The following is a 26694-nucleotide window of genomic DNA, read 5'->3' as shown; positions in this document are numbered from 1 at the left end:
TTAATTTTTTTCCATTTGATACTGACTCCATCAGAGTTTCTGAATAAAGTCTACTCTAATAAAGTCTTGCTTGTTAAACCAGAGTATGGGATTCTGAAATCATGTGACAGATTGCTTTTGATGTGGGGCTTTTTATCCACCTCAGAGCAAGTGACATCTCATTAAGACCTTGGAGTTTGACTAGTGAAATGTAAATAACACTGCAGCTTTCTTTCTGTTTGCTTTCAGGCTCTCAAAATGTGTGTGACTGCAAAATATAATGAACAGCTTTTAAGTGTGAAAAAAGAACAGGGACAACCAAAAGCATTGCTTATTCACGAGAATAAGGCAGAATCCAGACAGTTTTAATTAGTTAATTTTTTATAAACCCCAAGTAGAAATGGAATTTTACTTTCAGTAGTGTGAGCTGCTCTCCTACACATTATTTAATGTTTGTGGTTCAGAAAGATTAGCTACATTTTGAAATTATTGCTTAGTCTTTTGGTCCTGTTCTGTTCTGTTGGAAAACTGCCTCTTTGGTGGTCTGCTTGTTTTTTGTTTGTGGGGTTTGTATGGTTGGTTTCAGGGGGTTTTTTAGGTTGTTGGTTTTTGGGTTTTTTTGTATTGTTTGGGAGGTTTTTTAACCACCCTTACATAAGAAGTTAGTATTTTATAAAGATCCTCCAAGCATGAGGACGTACAAGTTAACAATTCCTGATTTACATTTAAAAATTACTTTTTTTTTTTTTTTTTAATTTTCTTTTCAAAAATCTTTTGAATTGTAGGGATCTATGTAATTGAACTTCTGCAGGTGGATGTGTTCTAAAAGACTACATTTTGCCACTGGAAGTGTTTTCATTGAAGAATTGTTGGGACTACATTCTTCACAGAAATCTATCATAAACTAGCTGATGGATGTCACATCAGATTTTTTGGAAGTCTGAGTTGTTTTGAAATTTGTCATCCATATTTCTTGCAATTTATATAACTGTTACCTAAAGATGAATTGTCTAGATCAGCCAGGCTAGCTGAGCAAACATAAGCATTAGGATAGCTCATCACACTGTGTACTATCTGTTCATGTCAGTAATCCATGTGAGTACGTGGAGTTAAAACAAGAAGCTTCTGTAGATACATTTGCAAGAATCTCTGGTATTAACTTCAGAGACTTCAAAAGATAATTTAATACATTTCTCTTTTAGACTTGTTGGGTTAAAAACCGAAGCGCCAAGTGCTGCATCAACAAGCACAAGTACTCCTCAGCCAGTCAGTAATGTGGTCCACTACTTGGCATCTGCACTGCTTCAGATAGAACAAGGAATTGAACGCAGGTTCCTCAAAGCACCTCTTGGTAAGTCTCAGAATTGAAACTCTGTCTCTAGTCTTGTGTAGGATTTTCTAACTAACAAACCAAACACATCCATCCCAGCACTGCAGTAATACCCCTGACCCCTAACCCACTTGCTTGTTTTGTAAGACTGGATGCTTTAGAAGGACATCTTGGGGAAAAGAACAAAAAGTTAACACACCCACATATATATTGATATATATATATATATAAAATGTATTAATTAACAAGCAAATTCTTAAATGCATGCTTATTGAACATAGATTTTTTCCAGTGACCTTGCTTATGTGGTGCTACAGTTATACTGATGCATTGGCAGACAAAATCTACCCTTAGGCAGAAATGATCAAGCTTTCTGGGGGAACACTATAGTTCAGAATTACTGTTGAGGCCAGTATATCATGCAGTTCTTTTGTTTGCTTCTTTTTATACCGTTTCAATGAAAGCAATATAGACCTAGTTTACCTGGATCACCTTGTTCAGCAATAACAGAATACTTACAGTAAAGTGTAGGAAATACTTACATTGCAGACATTAAGATTCTCTGGTTTTGTGTTTGTGCAGTAAAACTTGGAAATAAAAGGTTGCAAGAAAAATTTAAACAAAAGTAGGATTACAGCTTGACTTTGACACGTATTTCTTACTTGGCTTCCTCTGATGAGGCTCTGGAGGTGAGAGAGAGGATCCAAAGTGCATAAAGTCAGTTTGTTTTCCCATGATCCCTCAGGTCTGGATTCCTTAGGATCCTTTTGCAATTCAGAAGTGGACTTTGATCTTAAAGAAATGTGTAAAGGTAGTTCCTCCTTCCCAAGGTGGCTGTCTTGGTCAGACTTCCTGTCTTGATGGCACACTGGGGATGAGCTGTGCTCTGTGCTTGCTGGGCTGCTTTACCTCTCACCTCTGGTTTGCCAGTGCAGTACATTCCAGAGCAACAACTGCTACACTCTGGTAGACTGATACTCTTCTGAAAGTCACTGTGTATAAAATCCTTCTGCTCTGGCAGACTCTGCTGTAGTAGTTGAAGACAAAAGTGCAGGTTTTGGTGTGTTAACACAAGATGTTAGGTACCCTGTTGCGCAGTTGACCTGAAATTTTTTCTGCATCTTGGCTGCTCCTGCATGGAGCCTGCTGTCTGGGTATCAGTTGCCACTGAAGATGGCTTTAAGCTAGATTTGTGCCAGAGACTGACACCGTGGGCATGGGTTCCCTTCCACAAGCTTTAGATATCAGTGTGATGACCTCTAGAAGAGGGAAGTGCAGCAAATGATTGAGATGAAAGGGGAGAGCACAGGAATAGTTGAAACCGCAGCTGTTTAAAAGCTTTACTTGGCTGAGTGTTTGGTCAACTCAAATATGTCTGCACTTTCCAAGCCAGGCATGATACAGCTTATTTCCTGCTATATGACTAGATTGCAACCTGTGCAATAGTTAATTGACAGTGCCTCTAGCATTTGTCCTACTTTTCATGTACAAGTTGTAAATACATTGTGCATTATGTGCCTCCATTTCCATACAAGGTCTGTGAGTATTTTGCTGACAGCCCCTTGCTGACAGTCATAAGTTTACTATTCCCCTAAGGGGAAAAATATGGTTATTAGCAGGCTGTGGCCATTGATCGTGCATCCTGAGTTAGAGGAAAAAGACTAAAAGAAGAAAAATGCCCCAGAAGTATTGGAGAGAAAATTTTTTAGCAGTCTTCTGTCTTCTTTTTGGTCATTTCAACTCTGCCATAATCTTATGTTGGTTCATGTTTTTGCCTTACCTTTGGAATGATGGTGGGTTGGCTTTTTTTTTCACCTGGAAATCCTGTTCTCTTAGGTGTTTTATACTGAGTGGCAAAGGGAGTATATAAGGAAAGCAAATAGATGTGTTTTGCATGTCTTAAATCTCTGATGTTTGTTTACTGTAATTTGCCTGTGGATCTCTTCTGCTGTGAAAAATACTACTGCTCTAAGATGACAGTAATGTATAGAATAACCTACATTGCTGAGAAGCAGGAAGGATCCCAGGTGTCCTCTGGTCTGGCTTGCTGCCCTAATCATTAAGTGACAGTGTCAGGTTCCCTCTTGCTTTTTGGTGCCAAATGTCTCATGTTTTCAGTTGCGTAATGGGCTGCTTTTAACAGGAGGTGAATCTGAATGAAGGCAAGATTGTGTATGTACAACAGACATAGAAAAGTTCCCTACTCAGCTTGACAAGGTGTTTGTAGTGCTTTTAATGACAAGTGGACACTTGTTCTTCAGGACTGCTGTGTGCTCAGAGCTGTGATGCATTTTTTCCCCGACCCCTCTAAAGTGTGACCAACAGTTTTCTGATGATAGAAATTAACTCCTAAGTTTGTAACCACTGGGGTTTAGTTTGAGGAGTTTTTAGTTTTGTTTTACTGTTCTTATATAGATTACTGTGTCTCTGCACTCATTTGTTCTGGGGTTTTTTCCTAACAGGAGGGATTTTTTTTAATAGTTGTTCGAATTATTTAAGGTAAATCCCCCCCCCCACCCCTCCCGACAAAATGCCTTGTATATCTGTTTTTCATGTTCAATCTGATAATCCCAACTTTTTTGGCTGATTGAGTTACTATTGAAGTAAAAATATTGGAAGTCAAGCAAGTGCTGGGAGTTCTGTTTTTGTAGCAGTACAGGGGGAACACTTGCAGTAAAAAGAGTGCCCTTGCATTTCTGCTTTAAACCACACTGAAAATGCTCTTTGTCATTATTTCAGTTCTTGCTTTCACTGCAAAGTTTATTTGCCCTCTCTATCCCTCCCTTTACTTTGCTCTGTTCCTATTAGGGAATGGAGCTATACTTAACAGTTTTTAGTTTTCATTTATGGCTGCTAGTCCTAAAGCCAGCACAGTGAAATTCCCTGCAGTCACTGGCAGGTTTATGCTGGTGGCCTCCAGGGTGCAGAGCAGACAAAGGGACCCAGCACAGCAATAAAAGGACCAGCTGCTCCTCTCAGCTCCGTTTTTGTTTGAGGCTCTATCAGGCTGCCAAGAGCCTTGCTGGTGATTCTGATAGGTTTAGAGTTGAGGTGCATACCAAATGTTCAAGTGGAAGAGCAAGAAAAGACTGACAGAGAAGATAGCGATGTGAAAAGAGATCTGGAAACCCCAGAAATGGCCCCTTCAGCCTCACAGAGCTGCTAGATGCCCACTAATCTTCTGTTGTCTGGTGATGAAATGTAACATGATTTTAATTGTATGCATTTCTTAATTATGAACTGTCTTTTTGAAATCTTTTCATTAAATATTACTATGAAAATTTGGTTTTTCTTCCTTCAGTGCAGCCCAAGGTAATGTTACAGGAGACTCATGGAAGGGAGGGAGTGCAGTTGCAGTACATTGTTTTCCTGCAAAATTTTCAGAGTTAAGATGTAAAAAAGCCTTTTTTCTTTTTTGAATAGTTGTTTGAAGGAAACTCTGAAGTCCTGCTTCTCAGAAAAAAATTGTTTGAGAAGGAAGAAATACAAGCAGTTTTTATTATGAATTTTGCTTCTTTTTTGACATAAATTGACTCTTCCTTGCATTTCAAAATACTTTGCAGTGCAGTAATAGGTCTCATCATTCCTTTTACAGAGATGTGAAAGTTGAGGTATAAAATGATGAAGTGATTTGGTTGCCCTGGAGTTCAGTGAGGCACGCACAAAAAAGTCTGCCTTCTACACTAGTTCAGGACTTCAGTCATTTAAGCATCCTTCAAATTTCCATGCAAAAGGTTGGATTCTAATTCATGGGAGCACCTTTGAGATTGATGGAGGGAACCATTTGCCTGCTTTGTAACTTGTGCCACACACTCCTTGCATGACAAAAAAAATCCAAACCAACTTTCTTGTTCCTTTTTGCTTGTCTTTATTCAATTCCTTTCTTTTTAGATTTTATCTTTGTTTCCTGTACTCCCATAGCTGTTTCCTTTCCTATTTATAATTGTCCTCATAATAGCATCAGACATCTTCCAACAGTATCCTAGGATATGATAGGTATATGCACAGACTTTTTTCTTATGCTTCCATTACTTCCCTGCAGAGTTTCATGAGCAGAGGCAGCAAAGGTGGAAATGGGCTTTTTTATGATACAGAATTTTTGTTCACTCTTCAGAGAAGACAGTCAAAGAAGGTGCCTTGTAATTGGAGCAGATGAGGTTGACCATGGCTCTTCCTTCCTGAGAGGTTAATTTAATCATTTTAATACTCCAGAACACACCTGCATAAAACCATCCAAAATACATTGTTTCAAGTGGACAGATGAACTAATTCTCTTGGTCCTTGAGAACTGTGCCCATAACATGGCTACGTTTTTTAAGCTGAGGAGGTTTGTGGTACCACAGACCAAACAAATTGTTTGCTGAGAAAAACCTGTGGTTAGTATCTGCTCCTGTGGCCATTTGCACCAGAGTTGGACAGAAAGGTAAGGCAGGGTAGGATTCAGAGCTTTTAGTTCAAGCATTCTGTTTGTAGTGGGAGTCAGAGTAAACACTGGGATGGGCAATTCCTCCATGCACAGTACTCCCCTACCCTTCACTGTCTGCACATATTGAGAACCACTGTTCACTGTTCAAGTCATGTTTTTAGACTACACATTTATGGAATATAAAATTAATTAAAAAATAATCTGCCATGCTTCAAAAAGGTATTTGAAATAACTCTATGAATTTAATGTTAGGTAATGCAGAAGATGATGAAAGGCACCACTGGGGGTATAAAAGGAGGAAGAGAGTGAAAGACAAGACTAGTCAGAGTGATGGTAAATTTTAAATGTTACTTGTATTGCTAAGAATTAGAAAGCATTGAATATTTTATCAGGTTTTCTTTTTTTATTGGTTTTTACTTAATTTTGTAGCTAGTTCCTTACATTGAAGGTATTGAAGCCAAAGGTTTAAGCATGAAACAAATATAGCTCAAATATTTAAAACTAAGAAAAAGGTTTCTGCAACCAGAAATAAAGAACTGTATTTTTTTTTTCACTTTGGGACCAGAATCTGCCTGTTCACATAATCCTGGGGTTTTTTCCCCCTTTCTTTTAATGTCCCCATTTTTTTTCTGAAACTTGACTGCATTGTGCAACTGCATATCCTTTCTAGAAAAACTAAAATGGAAAACCCTTGCCTGAACTCAATTAGCTATTGATAGATGAGTGCATAGATCTGTCAAATGACTTCATTTGCATTGTAGCAAGGCTTGGAGGACTTAGCTGACAGAAGGGTATCCCACTGCGCGGTGTAGAGCTGCTCAGACACAAAGAAAGAGGCCATTTCTCCCTCTGAGTTAACAATATAAATGAGAAAGATGATGGATGGAAGAAAAAAGTGTTATTCTTATTTTACAAATTGGGATCTGAAACATTGAGTGTTGTTTGGCTTGCTTGTTTCAGCAGCAGGACATACTGAAGCAGGTTGTGGTCAGGAATTTTCATCTCTACTTGCTCTGCAAATTCACAGTTGCAATATATTTGTTTTGTTGTGTGATGAACTATATTGATAGGCCAATCCAGGCTGAAAATAACCTCCAAATAAAAGTAATAATGCTCAAGCTGTCATTGTTAGCCAAAGAAATGCTTGCCAGACTATATATATGCTTAAGATAAAGTGTCTTTAAGAGTAAGAGTTACAGTACAAATCTGATTTAAGCAATTTTCATTTTCTTACTGAATTAAAAAAAATACATGGAAATATACTGCAGTACTGTGAAAAGGACCTTGTCTACTGTCTTCAGAAGACTGAATTTAACACAGCAAGCCTAAGATCTAAGTACTAGAAAATGTTAGGAAATACAGGTTTGCAGTTCAGGAGTGGCTGTATTTTATTTATGAAGCTGTGTTGCCTGTTTATCCTCTGCCTTCTCCCATCACTTCTCTTGTGCTGCTTGCTGCTAATGCAAATGTATGCAAGATTAGACAAATCCTGGCAGCCAGTTGATGAGAAGGCAGAAGGGCCTTGCCAGGAGAGCAATTAGTCTCATTTTTGTTCTTTCATTTTATTTGTTATTAGATATTTTCTCTTGTAGTCCTAGGAATAAATCATTTGGCAGACAGGTGCATCACAGGCCATTCGTGTGCCCGCTGTCAGTAGTCCAGCAGGCAGGGTGGCATTATATACTGGAGTGCATCATTAATCAACTGAGATCACTCAGTAGTAGCTGGACTATCACTTTTAGAAGGGAAGTCTGCAGACATCTCCATAACCACAAGCACTGTTGTATGGTCTCTTCCTGTCCTCAAACCCTCTTACTTTAAAATGCAAGAAATAACTTTTGGCTTCAATAAAGAAACCAGCTTCCTGCTCAGGAGCAGCAGTGCAGGGTGTCATTTATACCTTCTATTTTCTCTCAGGTTCTCAAACAGCCTGTTTGCTTCTCTAGTTCCCAGCTGCCCATTCCCATTCAGTACTGTCCCCCTCGTTACTCAGTGTGTGTGTTTGCGTAGCTGCTCCCATGGCCTGGATTGCAAACCAAAACTATTTGAAAATACCATCTAATTTCTCACCCTTGTTCCCTCCCCCGTTTATTTTTAACTTAATTAGAGACTCAGGTGTCACTTGGTTTGACACTTGATGTGTACCACGGGTCCCTCCTGTGTGTTACATTGCTTAAAAGGTATTAAGGAAACAGTTACATTTCATGCAGGTCAGTCATCCAGCCTGGTCAGCCGCACAGAGACGCAGGTGCTTGTGAAGGCAGAGTGAGTGCAGGGCAGGATTGAAGGCAGTGAGGCATGGGCAGAGGGCTGAAAGGCTCTCTGGTAGATCGTACTGGAGCAAGTGTGGGTGAAAAGTGCCCTTCAAGCTGTTCTTTGCCAGTGAAGTTTCAGGTACTTTCTTTAAACATTGTGGGATTTCCAGATGTAAATACAAAGGAAGGTAAATTGGATATGTGATCCTTTTTTCATGATCTTAAGTTATGTTTTATACTTTATAAATTGAATCAAATTAGGTTTCGAGGTTCATATCTGAGTTTACTGTCTTATTAATGACCTATGTATGTGCAAGTTCTAAGCTTAATAGGTATTGAAGAGTAAAATACTAAAGCTTCAGCATCTTGGAAACTATGTAGAAAATACTCCAGTACTGAAGAGATAAGACAAAATTATTTTCCCATTTTGCTACTTGCTGTCTGTTTGACAGAGTATTACCTCTTACTCTTGAATAACCTGGATCTTTGAAAAAGAAGTTTGATAATTCTGTGCGGGTTTGTCATTTTTCTTATTTTTTTAAATCCCCTTCTCCAATGGAAGATGCCAGTGATGGTGGACGGTCCTATAAAACAGTTCTGGATCGCTGGAGAGAGTCACTTCTTTCTTCTACCAGCTTGTCCCAAGTCTTCCTTCACCTGTCGACGTTGGACCGCAGCGTCATCTGGTCCAAGTCCATCCTCAATGCTCGCTGCAAGGTGTGCCGGAAGAAAGGCGATGCGGAAAGCATGGTGCTGTGTGATGGCTGCGACCGAGGCTATCACACCTACTGCATCAGGCCCAAGCTGAAGGTACCTCAGGAGAAAGGACTGCTTCCTTTTCACACAGAGCTTGAATAGTTCTTATAATGCTAATGCTTTTTCATTTCCCCTTCTGTTTCTAGGTCATTCCTGAAGGAGATTGGTTTTGCCCAGAGTGCCGACCAAAACAGCGCTCTAGACGCCTCTCCTCCAGACAGAGACCTTCTGTGGAAAGTGATGAAGAGACTGCTGAGCAACTAGAAGGGGAAGAAGAGGCAAACTATGATGAGATGGGACAAAGTGAGGAGGAGCATTATGAAGAAGAGCAAGATGAGGAGGATGAATCGCAAGAGGAGGAAGAGATAAGGTAAACAGACTTGTTAAAATATCACCTTGATCGTTATTTGGAGTAGTTGTTCACATAAGCATGTATCTTGAAACTCTAGTATGAAAAAAATGTTTATTTTTAGAAAAATGGCAGCTTGTTGCAAATTTGGCCCTTACCAAAAGATTTAATACTGAATACAAAATAGTGAATACAAAAGCTAGGGCCTCTGGACTTGGGTTCATTTTCAGGATAAAAATTCCAGCTTTGAATGTATGGGTGAGAGAAGGCCATCTGAGCTTTATTTCTGTACAGCTGCTGTGTGAATGTGAAGTGGAAAGAGTTTCAAACAGTAAAGGTTTTCTGGAGAAAACCCAGAGTTATTTTTGTCCACTTTTGAATTTTTGAGGACTAGATGCATACAGTATTAGAACATTAGAGAAAACAATCCATTGGAGGCCACAGGACATTGGGAGTCCCTGAGGACTAATGCAGTAGCTGTTTAAAAAAGGCCAACAAACAAACCAAACCACCTTACCCCCAAAAAAGCCCCCAAAACCATAACAACACCAAAACAAACAAAACCCAACCAACCAACCCAAGAAAATATCTTTGAAAAACAGCCGACCAAAAAACACTATACAATCAACTAAATAATACAAAGTGATAATTTCAATAAAAATTTTATTTGATGCACATGTCAACAACATAAAAATTGAAGGACACTTTTCTAATCTCAGAGTATTTTTCTTCTCTTTTTTGTACAGTCTTTTGAATTGACTAAGGCAAGCAGCTCTGACAGTTGAGATTCAGTAGTTGGAGAGAATGTGCATGTCCTTGGGAAATAAATTTATCTCTGGGATCTTGTCTCTTCCCTGTAAAGGAAGGGGAGTCTCAAATATTAGTTACAAAACCTGACCAGAGCATAACTCGTATAAGTAGCATTTTACAACTGCTGCTTTATTTATCTGGCTGATAATAATGTTCAGAAATTTTAGTAGCTGACATTTGCTGTGAGAAATAAGTGATTTAAAGAAATTGATAGCTGCTCCAGTTAATGTATTCTTATTGCATAAGCTGCAAAGGTGATCATAATTCTGAAAATTCCTTTAAGGTATGTACTCCACATAATATTTCACTAAGAGACCCCAGAGGAGTATTTAAGATAATGGTAATTTTGGGTGACTGACTGCATCAGGTTGTAAGCCAGCTGCTTACCAGTTCAGCCTTGAATGGCTGGGTTTTTTAAATGCTGAATTAGAAAACAGGGAAGAGAGACGCATGGAATTTTGGAATAAATAAACATAATTGTTCACTTTATAGCCCATCAAAACAAGGAAGATCTCAGGTCAAGTTTCCATTAAAAATGAGAGCAGCCAAGCTCAACAATCCATTCTCAAGTCAGAACAGCCAGCGTCAGGCAAGATATGCTTCTCGGAGCCAGCCAATTGAATCTTCGTCAAAAACGACCAGAAGGGGTTTGAGAAACATAAAATCAGCCTCCTCAGCAGTGACTAAGCCCACTTTAAGATTTCACAGCCGGACCACTCGTCAGAGCCAAAGTTCATTACCAGCAGATGTTTTTGTGGAGCTACTCAGTCCTCGAAGAAGACGGAGAGGACGAAAGAGCGCTGAGAGCCCACTGGGAAGCAGCCCCTCCAACTCCCTCGGGTTCCGAGTTGTGGATACTGCAGAGCCCGCTGAGCGGCTCAGGAAACTGCCAGTTGCTGCTTCAAAGCTTTCCCTTCCTGTTGCTGAACCCAAGAGAAGAGGCAGAAAACGACAATCTACAGGTTAGAGAAATGTGTTTATCACAGCAAAATCCACATTCTGTTCCTTGATAAAATACTTGCGTGGTAGAGCATGGAGATCATGAGTAGTGGTTGAAGGCAGTTTTGCCACTTCCAATGAGACAGTTTTTCTTTCACACTGACAGAACCTTAAAATTTTCAGCCATCTGAGATTTATTGTATCCATATTTGAAATTTCATATTTACACACAATATGCTCTATAATAAGTGGATTGAAAGTTTGGAAGTGCCTCAATCCACGCAAATGGAAATGCTTACTTGTAGCTTTTATGATTTTATTTTATTAAAGAATTAAACAGTGAAGAGCACATATAGAGGGAACGTAGTGAAATTGGGAATATACACACAGAACAATAAACTGCTTCCAGAAGAAAAATGTTGTCTGCCTGGTATAGGACTAACGGTGTCTGTGCTTGTTAAAGTAATATTTTGATGGTAAGGAAATATTTGGAAAGATACAATAACTTTTAAAACAAAAAGGATCCAGTGTGAGACTGAAGAGCATAAAAGAGCTTGCACTCCAGTGTAGCAGCCTTGTATTCTTCACCATTTCTGTCTGTCACTATTCAGAATGTCTGAACTTTTCCTTTAACTACCCTGCTGACTACTCTTGAAAGCAGATAAAACCAATCTGAATAGAGGTTTTTGTGAAAGTAAAAGTTAGGAGCAGCAGCTTATTCTTGTATTTCTCTAACAGGGCTTTTCTTCAAGTGTTTAACAAATTGTTTTAAGATTGAAATCAGTGAAAAAAATCACGTCCAAAATTAATGCAATGGAGGAGGCACCCAGCTAAGGCCTGGTACTTAGCATTCTGTATGACAAGAGAGACATTTTAGTAGTAAATGACAAGACTGGAGTATAGTTACTACTTTAGGTCAAACTACATGCCTTGTGCTTTTAAACTACAGTTTTAGTACCCCAAAATAATGGTGTTTCAGCTTTTTATTAATTTTTTTAATTTTATTTTATTTGTCAGGCTTTTAATCTTTATCTGGGGGGATGTTGGGTTGGTTTTTTTTCCAGAATCATCTCCTCCAGTATTGAGCAGGAGAAGTTCAGGACGTCAGGGCGGAGTCCATGAACTCTCAGCTTTTGAACAGCTGATAGTGGAGCTGGTGCGGCATGATGACAGCTGGCCTTTCATGAAACTGGTTTCCAAAATCCAGGTAACTGACACAACTCTAGAGGCAGCAGTAATGGCTGAGAGCCCTGCTTGCTGCTGGTAAACCTGGGGAATTTACAGCATGGTGCAAACGGCAGGATAGAGCCAAGCAATGGGATTCAGGAGAACTCTTGCATTTCAGCTCAGATATTTGGTGTCAGAAATAACTTCCACAATTTATGTGGTATTGGCAAAATTTTACATAAACTTTTCACTGGGCATTTTAAAATGTGAAATGCTTTGGTTTTAAAAAACCCAGAGTTTGGTGTTTGAGGCTCTGCTAAAACTAGCAATGATAGCTGTTTAATAAAGACCTGAAATGCTGAATTCAGAGTCACAAATAGTTGGAGGGGTAATCTCTCTGGACAAAGAGAATGATGTACAAATGTGAATGAACAAAGTAAGCATAGAGAGGAGAGGAATTTTGAATGAAATGGAGAATAGTGACTGCCTAATAATAGACTATTGGAATTATGTTGGGAAGGGCAAGAATCTGGTGAATGCAAAGAAAGATGGAGAATTCAACTTAGTTTTGGTGCTGAAACTAAACTGCTAGAATTCAGTGCATTCTGGTTTGCCTGAATCCATCATTAAGGGATAGTCTCTATATAGTTGGAAGGAGAAATCCATACCAGACCCAGATTTTCTTCATCATGATAGATATTTTGGTTTAAACTTTTAGCTGCCTTTAAGACAATGTAAAGGATACATTGAATGGGCAGTGCACAGCAAGCCAGAAAGAGAAAAATACTTTTCTTTTTAGTAATTACATAAACAGCACTCCTAAAGGAAAAGGAATGAAAAATATTTCAGTTTAATTCTGTTTCTTTACTGATTCTTCCTTTAGGTTTGTTTGCAGGTTGCAGTTGATCTAGAGTAAAATTGCAGGCCATAACCAAAACTTTGGTTTTAAAACATACATGGTAGTGCATGTGGGTACCTTTCCTTGGAGGAGGGAAAGGCATGTTTGGATCAGATACCTTTTTCTTTTGCTTCCCCCACCCCACTTTGTGAGACGGGCACCCTAGACTTGGTGCTTACTGGAATTCAAAACTGGATCCAAATGATCAGTACACTTAAGGGTTAGGCAGTCCTTTTCCTCCCCTGACTCTTGATCCCATAGTACTTGCGTAGAGTCTCCTGCTTCCTGCTCTTCAACACAAGTGAATGGAATCTCTGAATTTTGAATGAATAGTGGTGGAGTCAAAATGATTATTACTCATGATTAAAGAGCTTTTAACATTGTAATATATTGCGGGAAAAATAAAAAATTTAAAAGATTGGAAATAATTTTTGTACTGGACAGATGGGAATAGCTGGAACAGCACAGTGCTTATCTGCTCATGCAACTTTCTTATAGTTGTTCACAGGGCATTTAGGAGTAGATTTATTTATTAAATTGCTGGCTAATGTTTGTTGTAATCTGCTACTTGAATGATAGAAAAAAAAAAAAAACCAGTGCCTGAAAACTAGTATTCAGTTCAGGGAATGAGGGTAGTTGTGTAAGACTCCTCTGTTTATTCAAAAGCAAAATATAAATGCCTTTTGCTAATACATTATTTGTTTTAATGTTTTACATAGGCAGAATTTAAGCTTCCCTTTGTTTGTCCGTTGATCTTTTTGTTTGAATTTTTTCTTTTAGGTACCAGACTACTATGATATAATCAAAAAACCTATTGCCTTAAATATAATCCGTGAAAAAGTGAATAAATGTGAATATAAGTTAGCATGTAAGTATTATTTATTGAAAGGGGTATATTGTACCATGTTCTCTCACTTTAAATCCTTGTCCTAAAATAGAACTGTGTTGGATGATTAGAAAGCTGAAATTGTGTTTGCTTTGGGGTTTTGTGGTGTTTTAGGTTTTTTTAAAAGAGCAATTACTAATATTTTTTTTAAATAAAATCTGTTGAACATAGTTCCTTTCCTACTAACATACATGATGGATAGATAAGAAATGGGCAGCTATGAAACCTCTGGTTGTTCTCAAGCCTTTAATATCAAAGAGTGACACTGATGGAATTATTAGAAAAGGTACTGTTGTTCCTGTCTCTGATTTGTATTTCCTGTATTGATAATCAGAGAAACTGAAGAATGTTGACATGGAACAGCACCGATACAAGGATAGAAACTCGATACACGTAAAGACGTTTTTGTGTTGCGGCTCTGCATAGGATCACTGTACTGATTTATTGGTGTCATACTGTTTGTCAGACTGCTGATGACTTGAAACATGCTAAATTAACTTATTTTATTCCCTAGCTGAATTCATTGAAGATATTGAGCTGATGTTTTCGAACTGCTTTGAATACAACCCTCGTAACACAAGTGAAGCAAAAGCTGGAACTAGACTTCAAGCTTTCTTCCACATTCAGGCTCAAAAGCTTGGACTTCCCATCACATCTGGTAACGTGGACCACACCGCTCCCGCGGCGAAGAAATCTCGAATCTAACCTCTGCCTTCCAAAGGAGTTCTTGAGGGAATTTATTACATTCATTAAAATGGATTGTTAAATTACCCAGTCGTCATGTCTATTTAAAGCAATAACAACTGTTTAACCACCTTGAAGTGTGGCCTGCACTATATTCTCAATATAATATTAAGCACTCAGGAGAATGTAGGAAAGATTACCTTTGCTACAGTTTTATTCAGTGTCTAATAATTTTGATAGATGTACTGGATACAGTACTGGTTTACAGAGGTTTTGTACATTTTTAATACATTCATGTGTCCAGATATCTTCCAGAAGTACTTTGTTTTTTCCTGCACAAAATAACGTTGTTTCATCTCTAGATTTTGTAGGAGCTGTGGTATTGAGGGCTTTATCAACTCAGAGAAAATCTTCTGCTGTAGCACAGTTGAAGAAACTGTGTGTGTTGTTAAAACTTGTTTGAGCATATCTTCTCAACACTAATGAGTACAACTGCATATCTTTTCAAGTACTGTACCAGTGCTGGCTGGAGGTATTCGGTCTGAGTTTATTAAGTAGATATTTATTTAGCATTCAAAGTAATTTGTGAATTTGTTTTGTATTTATAAAATTTGTACTTGGGGCAAAAAAAAAAAAAAGTCCCATAACTTTTTAAATTTTGGAGGGTGGGGTTTTGTTTGTTTGTTTGTTTTTTCCCCTCTGACTTGATGATCAATCAATAAATACTTTCTTGTGTCCCTGGCAGTTCTTCTAGCAATGAGTAAATTTGCAGGACTGTACTCTTAAATTTCTACATTCAGCTTTGGAAGTGTACAAATAAAATGACACATTTTTTCAAAGTATGTTGAGTTTGGACTTCCTCTTGAGTTGTACTGCTGCACCAGCCTTTCCATTAATTTCTGAGGACAGTTTGCTGGAGGCAACACAGCAGAATGTGGTTCCAGTATGAGTACCCCAGCCAGCACTCTGGGCAGCTGCAGCCACTGTGCTAGCTGGTCTCTGAGGTATGCAAGTGTCCATCAGTTTGTCTGGAGTAACGTGAGTAGTGTAAGTTGTATGGATCTTTAATTTGCATCTCTACTGTGTAAAACTCACAGATTTGTTCAGCTGACCAGCAGCTTCTTTAAAGTATCCTTAGTATGCTTGATAGTTTTATTTTCAATATTTATTAATGTAAATTTATTAAGCTCAGTTTGAGTTAATAGGTTTAAATCAGTCCTGTCCTCTTGGAGATATGCCATAATCTGAGAAAAAACTATGGAGTGGAAGTCTGGGGATAGGAAGGAGCTGTAGGAAAAACAAACATGAGGCTTGCTGCTGCTGCTGCAGCATCTTTCCCCCTGTGTTTATGCAGCTTGTGTTAAAGGGTTAAAGCCTGAATATGCTCCTAACAATTACTTGCTATGTAATTGTGGGCTTTCTTTGGCTGCTGTAGTGCTTACCTTGCCTTAGAGGTGTGAGAATGGGCATTCTCTTGAGTTCAGGGAATGGGTGGTGGTGGATAGGAGACTGATCAGTTCAAGTGTTGCAGTTGTGGGTTGGTGATTTTTAAAAATAATTTTTAAAAATTATAAGAATGAGAAGAGGGAGGGATGTTTTAGAAATGTCTGCTAATACTTCTGAGTTTCTGTGGAGCTTTCCACAGAAAGCTCTCAGTTCAGAGCTGACATCTCTGTCTATATTTAAGAGACATTTTTTGTTCCCACAAAAGAAATGCTCCCAATAAAGAATGCTAAATTCTGCAAGGAATATGAGCAGCAGAAGACTTGGTTGCAGGGTGTAAGCTGTACTTGGTACCCCTGCATCTGTCCAGTCCTGTGAGGCTGTCAAAGTCCTGACTAGTAGGTTGCACAAACAGTTGTGCTCATTCTTGTTCACGTGAATAATCCCCATTGACTTGAGTGTGAATACATTTTGAGGAGGGGCACAGTGAGCTGAGTAAGTCTGTCTGTGGCAGATGTAAGTTAAATAATTTCTGTTCCAAACCTACTCCCAGCTGTTCATTCCTATTTCCTTCAATAGCATCCCCTTAACAATGCAGCTATAATTTTTGGGTTTGGATAGAGCAAGTGGGAACAGTCCAACCCAAATCTCTGCTTGACAATGGTGTTTGTATGCTTGTGCTCAGCAAAGTTACTGATTTCCCTTTAAGTTTGCAAGCCTGAGGCCTCACTTACATACACTGAAGGTGAAATACAGGAGGTGCTATTCTGCTTTGAACAGCTGTGCTCAAAATACTCTGTCTGCCATATGTGCAGTTCAGCTCTGACTGTCCTTGGCTTTGGTGGTGCTTGTGAGGCACGAACCAAGTCCTCAGAGCAGACTGCCCGGTCTGGTACTTTCTTTGATGCTTTTTCAGACTTCAGTGATGCTTTTTCTTAGCTGTGTCAGGACATCTTTTTTATGGCCTTTGGGAAAGGGAGGTTACTTCTATCTCCCTCCTTGTCTTAAGGGCTGAAATATTCATGCTCCTCATCCATCTTTTCCCCCTGAAAGTGTGTTACCATGATCAGCCATCCCACCTGATGTTACCATCAGAGTAAGATCTGTACAGTATCTGTCAGGGCTTCAGGCAAGTTTTTCACAAAGGTGTCAAAATGGAGAGGGTGAACAGCTTCGTTTTGGATTCAGACTGATGAGGCTGTAGAAAAGAGGCAGTAGGCTTAGTTGAGTGTAAGTGTAGCATCAAGTGTAGCATCTGTGCTCTAAGGCATTTTAACAAGATACAACAGTGAAAGTCTTGCCCTTCTTGGTAGCTTCCATAGATCTTAGCCCTGGCATGTATCCGGATACTGCAACACCAGCTGCTTTTCCTGCTGTGCAAATTCTGCCCCTTTCATTCATTTCAGAGCTGAGTAACTGCCCTAGGCAATTTCTTCTGATGCTTTTTTGTACATGACTCTTCAGTAGCCGTGGGACCAGTCCCTTTGGGCTCTCAAAAACTATTCTCTTGGAATAGTTTTTGAGAGCCCAAAGAATCCAAAGGATTCTCTTGTCCAGGGAACACCAGAATTTCCTCAAAGAAAGCTTGCTCACCTTCTGGCCACCACAGGCTACCAAAGCTGCAGAAGACCAATCCCCACAGTGACTGCTGGTACTAGAAGCAGCCCTTCCTACCCAAGCAGGATGAGGTCACAAGGTGAAGGCCACTTCAAATGCTGGCTGTAGCCTTCTGTGGTGGTTGCAGTCAAGCTGATATTGGCTGTTTAGGTGTCAACACCAGCGTAGCTAGGACTTGTTGTATCAAGTCCCTTCACCTGTATTAGGAGGCAGGTGATGACCTTGACTGGCATATCCAGTGTCAGATTCACCTGCTGGAAGTCTGATTTCTGGAAGTCTGTAACAATGCTGGAAAGCTTGTGTTGCTTTGGTGTGGCAGCCCATGATAGATGTGAGCTAGCACTCTTCTTTGTGAGGGGTATGAGTTGGGGCCAGTGCCCCAGCACCCACTACTGGATGCCTCTTTTGTGGAGGGTGAGGTTTTAAGGACTTAGCACAGAGCACTTAAACTAGTGTTAACAATAAAAAAAAATATTATCTTAGCATAATCTTAGTAAATAGGGGCATTAGAAACCAGTACGTAGCAGCTGAAAACCAGTTTGAATGTACATATATAGCTCCAGGGAGGCAGACCCTGAACAGCCCCACACTGCAGTCACCAGCTGCTCCAGAACCAGCTGTCCCTGCATCTGTCACAGTGCAGAAGTGAAGAGCCTTCCATGGACATGTGCAGGGAGCAGGTCTCTGGGGACAGCAGACCGTGCCAGAGTCCTACCCAGCACCATGTTTGTGCTGCACTGGTAATCTGGTGCTTTAGGATTTAGGAGATTACATTTGTGGTTTATGAATCATTGATGTAACCACTGAGTTAACCCTTACCCTGCAGTGATCTTTCTCTTCCAAGTTTTATCTGTTTGTATTCAATAAATAACATCTAACACAGGTCACGTTACCTATTGGGGATCCCTGTTGTAACTGATCACAGTGATTCTAGATAACACTTCTTGAGGCTAGCAAGGACTATTTCTGCCCTCAAAAAGCCTTCTCACTCTAAAGAAGTTGCCAGTGTCCAGACAACTGCAGGAAGTTTCTTGTACAGCATTTGGCTGTAACTCTGAGAGATCTTTCCCTTGCACTGCTCAAGTGCCTTGATCTTCCCAACAGTGACATAGTCTAGTTCTGCAGGGCTGCTCCTGGTGCTTTACCCAGCCTGCTGCAAGGGCATACTCTGAGATTTCTCAGCCTGCTACCAAGTGATGCATTCTTCCTCCTGCCCTTAATCAGCTACCCACTTCCCTTAATTTGGTGCTTCCTTAGGCAGTGCAATTAAAAGCTTGCCTTTGAAGTGCTCAATTGAGTATATGTCCAGTATCAGGCCTGTGTAAAAACTCCTCATCTCCAATTATCACCAATAAGAACACTTCCCATTTCAGAGCACTCAGGTTTGAAGATGATATCTGGATGAAGACTGATGCAAAAGGTAAAATAATTTGTGCTGCAAATCAGAATTATAAATGCAGGTAAATAAACTGATTACCTTGTTTCCCAATAGGGATGCTGATGTAGCTCCATCCCTAAAACACGTTTGTGTATTTGTGGATGTATTAGTATATACTTAGGCAAAGTTTGGGATTTTTAACTGCTCTAAGTCACTGACTATTAAAACAATGGTTAACATTCATGAATCCTAGAACTTAAGAGAATGGCTTGGGTTAGAAGGGACCTCAAAAAATCATCTTGTTCTAACCCTGCTGCCATAGGCAGGGACACCTTCTATTTGACCAGGTTGCTCACAGACCCATCCAATATGGCCTTGAACACTGCCACAACTTTTCTGGACAACCTGTCCCAGTGCCTCACCAACCTCACAGTGAAGAATTTCTTCCTCTTACATAATCTAAACCCGCTCTCTGGTAGCGGGAAGCCATTCTCCCTTGTCCTGTCACTCCATGCCCTTGTAAAAAGAGCCTCTAGCTTTCTTGTGAGCTCCCTTCAGGTATTGGAAGGCATTTTTTGGACTGCAATAAAATGCACATCAATACAAGCTACACCTGAAGCGTTCTTGGGGCAGAAAGCCACAGATTGCATGTGTTTTCCAAAAAGTGCACTGAGAAAAACTTTAGGTTTGTTTCTTTACCATAATATATCAGTTCCTGGGTTTGTAGTGCTTCTTTCCTGGAAAACTGCTGAATTTATTTTAAATATATATTTTTAAGGTGCAACTCAACCTTTAAATTTTTTTAGAGGTGAAAGAAGGGAAAAAAGTGTTCCTGGGTCTGCAAAGACAGGGCTGTATCAGCGGCTGCCCTGTGAGTGGCTCTGGGTACGCAGCAGCCGGCCAGGCTGGAGGTGCTCAGCCCACACCATGTCCTGCAGCCTTTGCCAGAGGGGGGAGAAGGCAGCAAAGCTCCAGCATTCTGCCTGAGCCTCCCTGCTTGCTCACAACGTTTATCCAGCTGTTCAGGTCACTCGCTTTTGATGAGAGAAATGTTTGATTGGGCCAAGTTTCCTACAAGGATGTTACATGACAGCATACTCTCCAAAACGCTGGCCGATCGCCATGCAAGATCAGCTTTCACTTCTGTCTTCTCTGCTGTTGTTCGTCTCTTTCCTTAGATTGATTTCAAAGAACCATGAAAGAAAGGGTCTTTATTTGAATAACACAGAGCTGCTGCACCAGCACTGTGTCACAGCATCGTGGTCTGGGGTTATTCTGGTGCTCATGCTGCCCAGTTTAACCATGCCATGTGGAGGGCATGCTTGTCCCAGAATTTCCCTGTTACAGGGTTGGAAGGAATCCTCTACAAGGATTACCTTGCTCTGCTAGGATAGCACACAGTCCAACTTCAGCTTTGCCAATTTGATAGTCTTGTCTTACCAATATATTTAGGATTTATATTGATAGTTCCTAGGGTAACAGTCCTATAAGAATGTGTATTATAATCTACGTGCTTTCCAATTTTTCTCTTTCGAGCGCTCTACAGATAAAATTAGCTTGGAGAGGAAAGGACTTTGAAGAGACAGGCAGTGCTGTGGCTCATCTGCTGTGAATTCTGTGTTCAGAATGGCAGAAATGGGAGCCAGGATGTTAAAATGTTTGGGGTTTGGATGGCAGTTCTGCATTTGACACTGGGCAGCGTGGGGCTTCACAGTTGCTTTTCATGAGCATTCCTGTGCAGATCCCACCATCAGTCACATGCTGGGCTCTGCAGTCCTGGCACCGATGCTGCTGTCACCAGAGGACACTTCTGCACTGACCGACAGGCCCCACGATCCAGCAATGGTTATAAATATTCCTGGGCCTCAGTCATCCTAAAGCCCATCCTCAACCACCAGAAAGTGATCTCAACTCATGTATTTAGCATGTTAGGCTGAGCTAAAGTTCTATTTTTAGATTGCTGTCTGAAAAAGAAAAACTTTGTGGTTTTAAAAGGCACCATCAACTTTTTAAGCACTGTATCTTGTGAGTGGGCTTTGAAATGCTTGAATAGGTTTAGACGGTGCATCTTTTGGTTCCATAGTTGTTGCTTTTAAGAGGTTTCTTAGAACCAACCCTTGAGGTCAACCTTCATCAAACATCTGTCCTCCTTTTTGTCTGACCTTTAAAACTTCCAGTCAAAACAGGCCATTTGAATTAATCTCTGCCATGTTCACACTTTAGTCATGGCTTTATCTACCTCCTGGAGAGTATTTGATCCTTTACTAGCGATTCTTTTTTGTATTTAAAAGATGTCTCCTTAAATCAGACCTGCAATACCATAGAAGTGCTGATCGTGATTAGAAACAGTCCATTTTCCAAGGACTTTATTCCAACATGATGACAGAACCCCAGCAGGAAAGGAGGCACAGAGCAATGAAGGTTAGTAGCAGAATCAGGCCAAGCCTGGAAGACTTGGGATTAATGCCTGAAAGATCTGTCCAATCTGTGTACAGTAGTGCTTTGCACTTGTCCAGCACAGAAAAACAAGGATTCCTTGTCCTACCAGGAGCCCTGTCTCAGGGGCGGCTCTCCTGTAAAAAAGAACATAACAAAATTGAATCATTATACACGTTACGTGCTAGCCAGCACCAGCAACTCAAAGGTCTGCACGCACCTATCCTAAAGGAAAAGAGCTTTTGGAAACCATTGCCACTTTTTCCTGGAGGTGCACCAGTTTAAACTGTGCCATCTGCTGAGATGGCTGGCTGGCTGTTTCCTAACTTTTGGCAGCTGTCCTGCAAACCAGGCTGAGGCTGTTCAAGAAATGACCCTTTCCAGCTGTCATGCTTGTCTGCTGAGAGGAGTCACTGCTCTGTGGCTCAACAGGTTTTCAGAAACATAAACAAGATGAACTCACTGCTAAGAGAATTGTAGATGCGAACTTCAGTAACACTACTGCTGTCCTTACTCCTTCTTTGTGTAAGATCTATTATATTTAGATACTAAATATAATATAATATGTAATAGAATATAATTAATATAATCTTGTGAGCAAAGAACCAACAGTTGAGCCACAATACAGAGTAAGGAAAGAAATCACACTTTTATCTCTCTTCTGATTTCAAAAAGAAACAAAAACTTCTGCTTCTGTGCTGTGGTAAGTCTACTAAAATCCTAGCATAAGAGGCACCAGAATTTGACTTTCTAAGCTTGAGGATAGAAACTTGGAGACTGCCAGCATATGGACTATCGCTTATTTTGTAAGACATGGGGAAACTGTAAAAATTGCTGAGTGCTGTTTATGCATGTGCGTAGCAAAAGGGCACTGCAGCAGTTGGAGACACATTTTGTAGGGCATAGGGAATTACAAAGGCTAGCAGGATAAACAGTAGCAATTTCTTCTAGTGCTACAAGTGTGTAAACCCTTGTAAAAGTCGAATATGTGCTCATTTTTGTCTTCTGTTTTTATTAATAAGGCTGAGCGAAGTTTCCCTGTATTTTAAACTGTAGAGGAATTTTTTGTTCTGTTCTGCCATTATTTTTCATGTTTCTCTCACGAGACGAATTTTTATTTCCTTTTTTTTGCTGTGTTTAAATACCATCCCTAACACGACGTCATTACAAGACATAACATTTTAATTAAATCTCTCTTTTGCTGTCCATTGACAGGCCCGTGGCTGCCCGGCGTTGTGATTCAGTGACACGTGTGAGAGGGGGAATTCCACCCTGCCCCGAAAAACATGCGGCTGCTGCTCCTCAAGCATCCTTGCTGGGCTTACGCTGGTGCCGCTCCCTGCTGCCTCCTCCTGCCTGCCCTTCCGGCATACGGCATCAGGTCAGCTCGTCCAGGGAACGCGGATGGCTGACGAGCTTTACAAGCGAGGAGGGGAAAAAGGAGCTTTTCCTCGGCCGCATCCCTGCACGGGCTGGAAAGGGCCTTCCCCACCTGGCAGGAGAAGAGGCTGCTTAACCCAAGTGAGGCATCGCAGCGCTCAGGCCGGCATCGCCGCCCCGGGACCGCGCTCGCCGCCCCTCCCGGCGCATCCCCGCGCCGCAGCCAGCGGGGCGGCGGCAAAGGCTCCGGGAGCCCCGGGCAAGGCGGCGGCAAGGCGGGCAGCGCTCCCAGCCCTGGGGCAGCAGCTGGCAGGCCGGGGCTGCGAGGCGGCGGCGGCGGGAGCAGCCGGGCCGTGACTCAGCCCGGGAATTCCTGGCACGGGCGGCCGCGGCTCCCGGTGAGGGTGACGCAAGGGGCTCGGCGCGCCCGCCCCGCCGCGGGCAGAGCCCCGGGCGGGACCGGCCCCCGGCAGGAGCCGCTGCCCCGCCCGGTGCGCTGAGAGCTCGAGGCGCCCGAGGGGCATTCGGGGACCGCTCCGCTGGACGAGGCCGCTTAAACCTGCACAAGTGACCCGTGGGAAAGGGATAGTGGAGTCTGGAGCTGCCCTGATGGGGCTGGCTGCGGATCCGTGCCTCACACCAGCACACGCACACTGCCCCTCGCTTCAGGCTCCGGAATTAGCTCACAGGGAGGCACTGCAGGTCTTCCTAACTTGCAGCAAAATCGTGCCAGGATCCACAACTTAAGAGACAAATATATTTACTGTTGTTTTTTTGCTTGTGGTTTTTTGTTTGTTTGTTTGTTTTGGGGTGATTTTTTGTTTGTTTGTGGGGTTTTTTTTTGGGGGGGGTTGGTTTTTGTTTTTGGGGAGGTTTTTTTGGTTTTTTTTTGAGGAATGTATCTGCAATGTAAGGAAAGAGAAAAACTGAAAAACTCAGTGTTAGCATTTCACAGCTTTTCTCTAATGCTCTCTTACATTACCAAAAGTTAGACTTTGTCTGGCTTTCTTTGCACTCCCACTGAAAATACAGAATTGTTAGAGGGAAACTTGGTATTTTGCAGAGGTACACAGGACAGCAAAGGAGAAAAAGAAGTGTCCTGAGCAAAAGATCACATCAGATGCAGTTTCCTATGGATTTCTCTTCCTTGACAGGTTGATTTTTTGAACTGAATGGTATTAAGACTCTCTGTCATTTCAGTGTGCATCTATGCAAGTTTCTCTGCTTTTCCTTTCCCTCTGCTCAGTCCTCTTGAAGGTAATCTGGCTACACCGTAACAGCTCCAATGCCCCTAGCAGAAACCAACAGGTTCCTGAATTGGACTGGTAGACATATAGCCTCACTTTCTCTATCTCAAAGAATTATGAGATTATTTTATAAAATTTAATTACTTAATTATGGATCTTAATTACTTTTGTGACCTCTATTCTTGTGTCAGATTTAACTCAAACAAGCTAACAAGTCAAAAAGTCACTGAGACAAGGACTAGCCCAAGTCAGAGAGAGGATGCCTGAGGAGGCCAAGCAGAGGCCTTGCTTCCATGGGAAATGAAGCTGAAGTGGTAACACTGAGCTCAGCGAGGACCACAGAAAAACAAATAGGATGCACAGAGCACTAAAGGAAAGGACTGTGATACCAAAGAGCTTCAGTGCATAAGGCAGCTTAGTCGATTATAATAATTTCTCACTAATGAGCACCCAGGAGCTGAATCCAAACAAAGAGTGCCTCCTGCTCCACGGTGAGTCATTGCTTCCATCCACAGAGGGTGAAGGGAGCCTTGGAGGGCTTCCTCAGAGGCATGTGCTCCACAGAGGGTATCATTCACAAAGCTTTTAGTGCTGCTGCTGCTGCTGCTGCTGGGCTCTCTGAATCATTGGGCTATTTCGGTGGTGCCTGGTGGGATGCAGGTCTTGTGGCACAGGGGTAGTGAAACTCGATGCTTCCCAATGCAGTGAGATGCCGAAGTGAGGAACCAGCTTTGTCTGAGTGTGCTTCAGCAGTAAGATTTGCTTGGTCATTACTGCTTTTGGCTGGATACTGGCCATTTCCGTGGCCTCCAAAGTTCACCAGTGGGCTCTGTCACAATTCCTTCTCTGATCACTGCAGTCACCGGGAGTTCAAAATTAATTTCCTTGAAAATGAGAAACCCCTTTCTGTTTACCTGTGACCTGTTTTTCACCTTTAAGAAATGCTCTCAAATTCTGGCAAACTCATTTCTGTGTCAGAGATTTCTGTAAAGTCACACTCCTTCAGCCTGTGCTGCTTCTGTACTCTGGTGACTGCCAAGTATCAGGCAGTGATGTGCAGCAGCAGAAGCAGCAGCCCTTGGTGCCTGGGTACCTCAAGTATGCACCTTGTGAGGTGAAGAGAGTATCAAGCACTCCTGATTCATTATTCAGTTTCCATGGTGTTAAAAACAGAGGGTGAGTCATGCACAGTTTTGCAGTTGTCATCCCTGGAGCACCTATCCAGCCACACAACTCTGGAGCTGGTAACTCCACACTTTTCATTTTAGGAGCCTGGAACACCATGTAGGTGGCTGAGGGTGCTCAGCCAGGACATGAGACTAGGGCACTCACACACAGCAGATTCCTGCTCCTGTGCACATCTTAGAAGTTTGCTGAGCCCATGGCAGCAAGCGTGGTCAGCAGCACCAGAGGATGTAGTGCACATGAGCACAGCTACACCTGCTTGCCAAATATACAATAAAGGTACTCCTTCCTGAGTCCCACATTGCTGGCACTTACACAGGCAGTAAAAGTAACCGAGTCATCTGGAAAAAAAAGACTTGAGTCAAACAGAGCTCAGTGGCAGCAGGAAGTCTAGAATGTGTGGCTGTAAGGAGCTGAGGGGTAAATACAGCTCCGGATTAGTGATTTCAAGGCTGATGAATCAAATTTTGAATATTGATTATGCAAATCAGTCTTGAATTCTACATCCAGAGGGCAGGATATACCCAGAGGGCCGGCTGTAACTCAAAAAGGATATTGGAAACATAGTGTCTCAGCTGATCAACAAGGTAATGCATAGTAATGGAGAATGGGGGGAGAAATGTCAACACATCCCTCACACAATGCAGTATGAATATACGAATATATATGTATCTAAAACACATAGAGGAATCTAATACACATTCACACGTGCTGACAAACACTGGCTTGTCGGTTCAAGTGTTCGGGGGAGAGAGCTGGCTGGTCACAACGCAGGCTGGAGGCTCACAGGTACAGCTCCTTGAGGTCCTCAGTGTTTAGGATTCCTTGGTTTTCAAACACACCAGTTCAGGGTGAAGAGTCACACAGGACTGAGAATCCTCTTGTCCACTTGGATGGGCTAGAGATAAAATGCTGTGTTTGTTGCCCTGTGCCTGAAGCCCTGTCCAGCTCAGTATGGAACAGTAAAACACTGTCGGGAAAGCCATCCTTCCTTGTTTTCCTGTAAGTCATTTTCTCATCTTTTAACGCACCTTCCGCCCTACGTGCTGTGTCCCGCCCCACTGTCTGAGCAGCTCTGCCAAGACGGCAGAAAGAGCACTCTTTGTGCCGGGTCCCTGTGTGCCCAGGGCCCTTCCCTGCACAGCCCGGGGCAGCCGCAGCACAGATCCCCTTCCAGCGGGGACAGGGCGGCGTGGCACACGGCAGCGGCACAATGCCGCCTGTGCCGCCTGCTGGGGCAGCCTGGCAGCGCCGGGCCACGAGCCGTGAGCAGGGGGCAAACCCCTCAGAGCAGCACAGAGCGCCTCGGCCCGGGGAGCGGCGCCGGGCAGGGCGGGCAGGGTGGCTGGCTCCGAGCGGCCGCGCCGCCATCGTGCCCCGGCCTGACGCTGCTGCTCCGGGCCCAGCCGAGGGGCCGCCTCGCCCCCTCGCAGCCAGACGGCCGCTGCCGGGGCCCGCTGAAGGGGCCGCCCGGGGCTGCGGGGCCCAGGCCAGGCACCCGCAGTCCGGCGTCGGCGCTGCCTCGGTCG

General features: G+C 42.1%; 1 protein-coding gene across 1 annotated transcript in view; it reads left to right on the top strand.

Annotated features, from left to right (window-relative positions):
• The window catches only part of BAZ1A (bromodomain adjacent to zinc finger domain 1A), a 65353-nt gene extending 50032 nt beyond the window's left edge, over nucleotides 1-15321 (top strand). Inside the window, exons 21-27 of the mRNA XM_036384303.2 lie at nucleotides 1182-1330; nucleotides 8553-8800; nucleotides 8893-9116; nucleotides 10398-10867; nucleotides 11909-12051; nucleotides 13690-13777; nucleotides 14310-15321. Coding sequence (XP_036240196.1) covers nucleotides 1182-1330; nucleotides 8553-8800; nucleotides 8893-9116; nucleotides 10398-10867; nucleotides 11909-12051; nucleotides 13690-13777; nucleotides 14310-14500 — 1513 coding nt within the window. The 3' untranslated portion in view covers nucleotides 14501-15321. The remainder of the gene's footprint in view (nucleotides 1-1181; nucleotides 1331-8552; nucleotides 8801-8892; nucleotides 9117-10397; nucleotides 10868-11908; nucleotides 12052-13689; nucleotides 13778-14309) is intronic.
• The last annotated feature ends 11373 nt before the right edge of the window (nucleotides 15322-26694 follow it).

This window comes from Molothrus ater, chromosome 6, assembly GCF_012460135.2.
Source record: "Molothrus ater isolate BHLD 08-10-18 breed brown headed cowbird chromosome 6, BPBGC_Mater_1.1, whole genome shotgun sequence".
Classification (NCBI taxonomy): domain Eukaryota; kingdom Metazoa; phylum Chordata; class Aves; order Passeriformes; family Icteridae; genus Molothrus; species Molothrus ater.
The sequence above is the reverse complement of the archived record's forward strand: the minus strand, read 5'-3'. Positions and strand labels throughout refer to the sequence as shown.